Raw genomic sequence first — 9,544 nt, forward strand, 5'->3', positions numbered from 1 at the left:
AACTAAATGCGTTAATCACGCAGCCGATATCTAATAAAATGTCTTCATCTCAATAATTCTGCAAGAGTGCAAATCCATAACTAGAATGGGAAAATGGAAATGTTCAACCATTTAAACTACTCTTTGTGTTAAGTCATTTTCAAACGAGAAAATGTCCATGGTGAGGAGGTGGAGGAGAAGGAGGAGGAGGATTTCGGTATTGGTGATGATGATGATGATGCTGATGATGATGGCGATATTGTTGCGAATGGCAACGACATTAAGAATGGCCTGGAAAATGGTGTGGTTACTACTACTACTACTACTACTACTGGCACTACGACTAATACTACTACTGCTGCTGTTCTTGCTGCTACTACTACTGCTACTACTACTACTACTACTACTGGCACTACGATCAATGCTACTACCACCACCACCACTACTGCTAATTGTTAGAAATTATTAATGAATATATATTATGTTAATATTCCTCTTTATTTTTCATTTTAATTGTGTCAGTCATTTGACTGCGGTCATGCTGGGGCACTGCCTTGAAGAATTTTAGTCGAACAAATCTTATGATCTTTATCATTTTTTAATTTTAATTTTATTTTATTCTATTTTATTTATTTATTATTTTTTTTTTTTTTTGTAAAACCTCGTACTTATTCTATCAGCTCTTTTGCCACACAATCACGCCTTTTTACACTTCTATTGATTTCAAGCGATTGTACTACGTCCATGCTGGAGCACACCTTCATTGACTTTAATCGATCGGATCGATTTCAGACCTTGTTATATTTCTCAAACCGTAAACTTTACGGATCGCATAGTGAATCAGCCTAAAAATCCACAGCTATTAACCAGTGTAAACATAAACATACATATGCATACATTTCAGTCTTTACTCACAGAAGCACCGGTCGCCATAGCGTTACAATGAAGACACTTGCTCAAGGTGCTGGATCATGGAACTAACTTGTGACCGTGTCATTGCCAAGCGACCTTTTTAACGCTACTCAATAGCTGCTGGAATGGGAAAAAATATTAATTCCCCAAAACAAAAACACCAGAGACCCACTCACCAAAAGAAGTCAACTACAGGCCTGTAATATGTTTCCCACAACATTTTATACTCGACTAGAAGCTAGTTATTCAACTGAAGAGGAACATCAGTATTACCAGTGAACGAGAAAGGATCAAGAATGAGACGTACGACTGTATAGAGCAGCGAGCAATGTTGTAGATGACAGTAAAAAGAGGAAAACAAATCTTTGCATATTATAATGGACATTGGAGTGATTTCACATAGATAAAACAGCACCACTATTAAAACTATACAAGAAATGATGAGTAAAAACCAACCATACCAATAAGAGGAGCATTTCAAGGCGACTCATTAAATTTGACTCCATTAACAAACTTGTTGTCTGAAACTTCTAAGTGATACAGATGCGATGACAAAACTACAAGGGAGTGCTGAAAAGTTCATGGCCTTGGGTAAAAGGAAATACTGGAGGATCAGTTAATTATGATTTTATTCAACATGTATCCTCCTCTCAGATTCACACATTTGTTGTCGCTGGCCCTTCAGTTTTTCTAAGCCCTGTAAAAGAACTCGGTAGGTTGGGCCTCCAATCAGGCTTTTTTGCGAAACCTTTAAGACCAAGAACTTTTCAGCACCTCCCACACACACACCTCGTATACATCATTCTGTCTATACGAATAACCAAAACATATTTACTAGGGTCAATATCTAGCGGGAAATCTAACTAAAATTGTTCACAAATGCAGCGAAGACATGGAATCGAGCAAACATTCGATGCCCATTGCATGAAGAAGGAGTTAACAAAAACTGAGAGGTTTAAATTGGAGTATTCCACCAGGATTTTGATAATCAATGTAAATGTGCTAACTAGCTTAGTTATACACAACAGTTTCAAGATATTTCAATGGAAATGAAGGAAATTCAAGATCTTAGATAGGAAAAACAGCAATAAACTACTAATAGATTTCTAAAGCTACCACCTAAAAGCTAATGTACACAGAATATACCTATCCAGCACATTGGAGGGTGAGGTCTGACACAAATAGAAAACTGCAACAAAATAGCGATAGCGGGTCTTGAGAATACTAAGAAATAAGAAAAGGCAAATTGGCTGATGCAATAGGAAAACATGAAAACAAAGAGACTGTTTTTTTATTCTTTATAAAGAAGTAATAAAGTGCAAAGTGGAAAGTACGCTGGTGAAACAAAAAATTAAATGAGGACAAAAGAACAGAAAAAGGCAAGACAAAATCAAGAGATTCTCAAGAAAAATCGAAAGAAAAAAAAACGCCCATGGTTAATGCAAGGAAAGACTGAACAGGGAGGAAGTAAACCAGACCGAAAGCCATCAATGGAGTAGAAACAATAAGCCTGATTTTAACCGTACAGATTCACAATCTGCTCACAAATAATTACAAAAATATAATAATGAAAGCAAATGGTTACTTGAAGTAGACAAAACAATTAGTATAATGAAACAACCATGTCATTATTCAAGTTTCATAGTTGTTACAAAGTTTGAGTTTACTCAACCAATTGGTACACACACACACACACACACACACACACACGCACTTTCTCTCTCTCTCTCTCTCTCTCTCTCTCTCTCTCTCTCTCTCTCACACACATACTCTCTCACTCTCACACACACATACACACTCTTTCTGTCTCTCTCTCACACACACACACTGACATATGCAAGCACTCAATGCGACAGGCGTATTAACATCTTCAGTTCTTATATAACAAAAAATATAAATGTATATAAACATCAACCAAACATAGTATATAGCAAATGGTCACAGTCGTCTGTAATATTCCAGCTCAGACTGGCAAAGAGATCAAGGCTGACCATCCAGATATTATTACCAAGGGCATGCACAAAAATGCTTATACTCTGATCAAAACATTTCCTTGAAGAAAGTGGAGAAACTGCTAAATTACAAGGATCTAAAACTAATATATGCAGGACCTGATGTTTGGATGTTTAAACAGCACTAATAAAAATCGGAGCACTAACTCTGATATACAAATACGAACAAATACACAGAAACTATTCCAAGGTTTAACAGTGTTACACATAATAATCCAAGATATAACCCTATTAGACACATCCCCCATCCTACACAAGATATTTTCAATTGAAATACACGGCTCAAACAGTATCATCTCAGTACACAACACATACCTTATACAATAACCATAAAAGAAAATAATACAATTTATTCAAGATATACTCTACAAAGCAAAATAATACAACATATTCTCCATACAATCACCACCTGACACAAAAAAGGCAAAAATAAAAACAACTGAAACAACAAACACATCGTACGAAAAAGCAAAACTGATTTAAGAACTGATGTAAGCCATCCAAAGAATTAACATGGCTGGTCTATTATTTTCACTGGGAATGTTTTTTTATAAAAAAAGAAAGGGACAAGTTTTACTATTGGTTTTGAGCCATTTTGAAAAGCAAGAAGTAAAGTGAACGACACAAGAAAGATATAGAAAACATAGAAAACTTCGAAAACCAGATAAAAGAGATAAGAAAAACAAAACAGATATAAAAACCCATCTGATGCTGCATCTTAATGTATTCATTACTATTGTCTCTTTGGTCTACTTTTTACAAGTTTTTCTTTTATTCTTTATTTTATTTCATTCTTTTTCTATCCGGAATTTCTTTCTACCATTCATTTCTTTCTTTCATTTTTATTTTTCCTTTTCTTCCACTCGTTGTTTTTGGCTCTTACATTTTTCGTTCCCTCCTTTTCTTGTTCTTCCTCTGTTTTTCTTCCATTCGCCAACCAATCATTCTTTACTAAATGCACTCAATGGATTCTGATTGTGATGGTGCTAGTAGTGAAAGAAGTGATGGCACTGGTGGTGGTGGTGGCACTGGTGGTGGCGGTGGCACTGGTGGTGGTAGTGGTGGTGGTGGTGGTTTTCAGGAAAAAATAGGTGATATACATTTCTACACATGTAGCAGCCAATACAAAGGTAACACAACATAGGTAACTATGTGAGTGCGCGAGCGCGTTTTGAAGACGTGTACTCTAGTGGTTTGGATGTTGGTCTCACGATAATAAGATTATAGATTCGATACCTGGGCCGGCGGCACATTGTGACATTTCGTATTTTTCCAACCTCCACTGCTGAAGTGAGCATCAGACCACTACTTGTGCAACTCCTTTCTCTCGTATAGATACATACTGGATGCTCCACTGAGTCAAGATGCAAACAGAAAAGAATAAACCTGCACCGAGGAACGAAAAAGAATAGAATTATTGAGTTATGGCAGTCAGGCCTAGTGATCGCTGTGGCCTGAAACTCGAGTTGTGAGAAAGAAATTCAGTTTAAATAACATGCTTGGGTATGTGCGTTTGTGTGTGTGTGTGTGTGTGTGTGTGTGTGTGTGTGTGTGTGTGTGTGTGTGTGTGTGTGTGTGTGTGTGTGTGTGTGTGTGTGTGTGTGTGTGCGCGTATGTGTGTGTGTGCGCGCGCACACTAGAAGATCCCGAGTGGCATATGCATGACTTGGAAACAAAACAACAATTCGGGTTTGATAGGTACGAGGTACTTGATTCCAAGCCGATGCCTGTAGCTTTCCTGTTGCACTTTGCTCAAAAAATCCTGAAAGTTGCAGATAACACAAACTGAGATACGAATTATGTTAGGGGATTTCACGAGCAAAAATTGCCTAGATTAGGTGGCTTTCTCAGTGAACTTCACGTATATTTGCCAAATTTGGTAAACTGTTACTGCAACTTAAACAGAACAGGAAAATTCTGTTTTCTGAGTCAGGAATTGGAAGCACTGCGGAGGAAGGATTCGAAGAGATGTAGACAGTACTGGTAAGTTTAACCCATAAATGTTGAGCAGATGAGCGTAGTTTAATCGATATGCTAGTAATTTTTGGTTATTAGCCGAGGAATCCACAAGTTCCATCGCATGCATAATGGTGTCGGACAGCACAGAAGGGAAGTTGGTTGGCACTTTTCTCATGGAATACGAATAGCAACAAAATTTAATCCAAGAAAGATGAGCTATTTCTATGAAACATGCCTCTCTTGATGTTAACACTCGCCAAAAATTTTCCACTTAAAGTTAACTTTGTATTCCAGTTCTTCATTGATCACCTAATAAAATTTAATGTTATCAGCCATCTGTACCAGTTCAAGACTTTCTAAAATTATTATTATTATTATTATTATTATTATTATTATTATTATTGAGTGAGAGAGTCGCGCACACCATCGAAGTGACACTGGGGTACAAATATACGAAGCCCAATATACTCATGATGACTACCTGTCTGATAAGGGTACACCAGGAACATGCATCACAACCATATGTGCGCAGCATGGTGATCCCATATGAAGATAAACAGCGGATGACCTTGCAGGTGGGGCGCAGTTAGAATTTTCTTCAGGCCCAGCCCATTCAAAAGGTCCTTGAATCAGAGCTGCTTAAGGATGTTGAATGACACACCTATGTTTCCAGAAGTGTATTATTCAAATCCCAAAGAATTCCTCTCAACACATGGCTATGATGCTCCCCCACTACATCTACTCGTGATCAGAGATGCACCTATCGTCAGCCACCAAGGGACATGCTCAACTGGTTACGGTCAAGCAACTGATAAGCAAATTTGTGGTATGGAGCAGAATATTTGGTGTAGCTCATCTTTAAAACCAAGACAACACATTTACATGATTGCTATAATGTGGATCCCCGTCCACTTGTATATCATTGTCGGCACTTGTAATATTCTGTCACCATTCTTATGTTGGGGCGGTATTCCACGTCTTATTATCTTTCACTCATCTACCGTGCTATCACTGATAGCTCTGCAAGAAAATGAATTTGAAACGTCTACCTTGACGGTACCTCGAACTCGTATCTATCATGTAACTGACAGACTCCAACTGAAAATTCCTACAACAACTGACCTCGGTTAATCACGTAGGAAGGGGAGTACCATTTTCACTACAACATCTCCCCTGTTTGTTTTTGTTTTTGTTTTTGTTTTGTTTTTTGCTTTTTTGAGTGGGAAGCAAGTAATTTTATTTTACTCTATTTACGCCGCCTCCCTTTTTAGCGCTTCTTTTTGTCTTCCAACTTAATATTTTTTTTCTTTCTGGAGTCTATTTGTAGAAACTCTGTGTTCTACCTTTTTATTCCACTTGTACGCGTGGGTTCAAACACCTGAAACGGTATTAGTACCTGGAATGTATCATACAACCATTCCATAGGTTCTTCTAATCTGTCTGGTCCATTTTCTATGAATCTCTTCTTCAATTGGTTTCTGTATCTTTTTTCAGTACCTTTCCTGCTTTTAATTCCGTGCATCATTTTTCCTCTGTACTTTGTAATTTCCCCTTCTTTGTAGTACTGTTTTCCGTTTTTATACGACCTCATGTATACCTCATCACCAATTTTGAAAAATTTTAGATTGTCTTTCCTGGTACTTTTTCTTTCTTTGCCAGGTAACAGTTTATCAAAAACTGATTTCACCTTCCTCGTGCACATCAGTTCTGTTGGTGAGTTTCCTGCAGGTGAATTGGGGTTCAGTGTCACCCTGAATACCCTTAGGAATTGCTGCAGAGTGACTTTGTCTGTGGCTTTCTTGTTTGCTTTTCTCAAAGCTCTTTTAAAAGTATCCACAAAACGTTCTGCCTGTCCATTTGATCTGGGGTGGTAAGTCGCTAACGTTTTATGTTTTACCGTGAACATTTCGCAGAATTTTCTAAATTCACTGGACACAAACTGTGTTCCGTTATCAGACACAATCACGTAAGGGATGCCAAATCTTGCGAATAATTCGTGCAAAATATTTATTACCGTTTTGGAGGTTTGTCTTTTACACTTAACAATTTCCGGCTGTTTTATAAAACTATCAACTACTACTATGTAGTGATAACCATTTAACGGACCCGAAAAATCAATCTAGTCTTGACCATGGACTTTTTACTTCTGGCCAGGGCTCCCATATTTTAGTAAGCAATTTCGCCGCCAAAGCACAACCTCTTCAGCCTTTCACTACGTTTGCAACTTCCTTGTCCATCTTCGGCCAATACACATAACTGCCCATAAACGCTTTCATCCTTGCAATCCCCGGATGTCTAATGTGGAATGCTTTCAACATTCTTTTTTTTTGTAAAGTCTCAGGTATCACTACCCTTTGATCATTCATCAGTACGCCGTCGCATGCTGAATATATGCTTACCTGTTGCTGCTTTTTCTTACCGAACCTATTTTTGTCATCTTTAGCAGACCACAGGATTTTTTTTTTTTTATTAATGAACTTATCTTTTGGCTCGTATCGCTTTATCTCCTCCAAAGTTATTGGTAACTCTTGTACAATGTTCCACATTATGTGTTTAATTTCCCCTTCGGCTCTTAGGGCTGCTATTACTGTGTCCTCGAATGGTTCGCCATTTCTGGGTATTAACCGGGATAGGCCGTCAGCATGTCCTAGCTTTTTCGAAGGTAAATATTCCATTGCGTAGTTGTAGCTTAGTAGAACGGTACCCCATCGCTGCAACCTATTTGCTGTATGTACTGAGATTCCTGTCTTGGATCCATAAATCGTTAGCAACGGACCTCTTTTTCAACTTGGTTATAATTTATTTCCGCTGGCAATAGCGTCTTTGATGCGTCGGCTATGGCCTTTGGGTTGCCATCTTCACATTTGTGTAGGAGTACGGCACCTACCCCGTACTCACTAGCATCTGTTGCCCGTTTCGTTTCCAAATTCGGATCGAAGTGTGTAAGCGACAAGTCTGAAATTAACATCCTTTTTAGTTCCTCAAATGCCTTCTGGCATTTTTCTGGCCAAAGCCATTTAGCATCTTTTTCCAACAGCTCGTTCAGTGGAGCCCTTGTGTTGTGTATGTTTAGGATATATACTTGATAGTAGTTTACCAAGCCTAAAAATGCTTGTAACAATTTGACGTTCGTTGGGGGAGGTATATTCCGTATTGCCATCGCCCTTGATGGGTTTAGCCTGCGTCCCCTTTCGTCAATTACTTGACCAAAATGTTTGATATTTTTCATCAAAAATTCACACTTTTCGTCTCTGGATTTCTTCTGTGTCGTGCCTTACTTTTAATATCCTATCGCACTCTTCTGATAGTTTCTGGAGAGTTATATACTGGTTCGTTTCCAGCTTTGTGAGAATTTTCGTTCTGACTTCTGTGTTCTCTGAGCAAAAATCAAGCACACGAACCAGTCTGGAGTTAGTTTATCCAGTTTAAATATCTCACACTCTCTTTTCACTCTACCCGCATATGTGGTAAAGTGTTTGTCATCTCCTTTATCAGTGTTCAAACACTTCCAACGTGTGTTAAATAACGATGTTTTTTCACTGAACATCTTACATAAAATGTCAAATGTGTCTCCGTGAAATTTATGTCAGAAACTGTTTTAGACAATATAAAGTTACAGTATTTCTCATGCTCTATCATCGCTAGTTTCCTCCGAATTAGACGCTTTTTCACTTCATTCATCCAATTTTGGCATCCATTTTCGAAACTTTGTTCAAATTTTTGGTAATATGCCTCGAACGTGACTCCTTCTTCCGGATCATATTTAAATTCATTAATTGAAATTGCTACATGGTCTGGTGAAAATGTATTTTCTCGTTTTTTTTTTTTCTTTTTTTACCAACTTCATTAGTTGTAGCGTTTCTTGCTGCAACATTTGTTGTTGTTCTTGTTGTTCTTTGAGTTGTGCTTGTTGCTGTTTTTGGAACTCAATTAGACCCTCTAACAAGTTTGCTATAATTTTACGGATTTTTTGTAAAATTTGTACAACAAAAATGTTTGTTACTCCTCTGTCGAGTTTTTAATTTCTCCACGCGAAAAATTTTTCAACGTCGTCCACGTGAATTTTTTTTTATTTTCACGTGCAAAAAGAATTTGTTTCAACGTTGTCCGCGTGAATTGTTTATATCCTCGTCGCCTCTATTATAATGTGGATCCTCATCCACTTGTATGTTATTGTCAGCACTGTAATAGTCTTGTCGCCACTATTATGTTGGGGCGGTATTCCGCGTCTTATTATCTTTGACTCCTCTATCGTGCTGTCGCTGACAGCTCCGCAAGACAATGACTTTGAAATGTCTACCTTGACGGTAACTGGAGCTCGTATATATCACGTACCTGACACTGACTCCAACTGAGAATTCCTACGACGACTGACTGTCTGAATTTATAGTGGCATTGTCACGTGGGAAGAGGAGTACATTTTCACTACAACAAAAGCACTTCCAATCAGTTAAGATCAGAAGCCATGAGAATCAGTGCCTGGTATTGCATCAGGACAATTATAATTATCATTATTACTATTATTATTATTATTGTTCAGTAGTTTTGTTTTTATAACGTGCTTTCACTTCACTACCGAGCGCAGCTCTGTGTGCCTTGGGTATGTGCTGTGGTTTGCTGTGATGCTCTTATGGTTACTGTATTGAAAGTGTTTATTATTATTATTATTATTATTATTATTA

General features: G+C 37.8%; 1 protein-coding gene across 1 annotated transcript; it reads right to left on the bottom strand.

Annotated features, from left to right (window-relative positions):
* Positions 1-6,201: 6,201 nt before the first annotated feature.
* On the bottom strand, positions 6,202-6,768 carry LOC106873414 (uncharacterized protein K02A2.6-like). The gene has a single exon (XM_014920770.1). It carries the CDS (start codon positions 6,766-6,768, stop codon positions 6,202-6,204), a length of 567 nt encoding a protein of 188 aa, XP_014776256.1.
* Between the last annotated feature and the right edge of the window lie 2,776 nt (positions 6,769-9,544).

Source organism: Octopus bimaculoides, chromosome 15 (genome assembly GCF_001194135.2).
Source record: "Octopus bimaculoides isolate UCB-OBI-ISO-001 chromosome 15, ASM119413v2, whole genome shotgun sequence".
In the NCBI taxonomy this organism is placed as follows: domain Eukaryota; kingdom Metazoa; phylum Mollusca; class Cephalopoda; order Octopoda; family Octopodidae; genus Octopus; species Octopus bimaculoides.

What these genes read in the sequence shown, in the direction of transcription:
- LOC106873414 (XM_014920770.1), bottom strand. Translation starts at nt 6,768, where the DNA reads ATGTTCACGGTAAAACATAAAACGTTAGCGACTTACCACCCCAGATCA.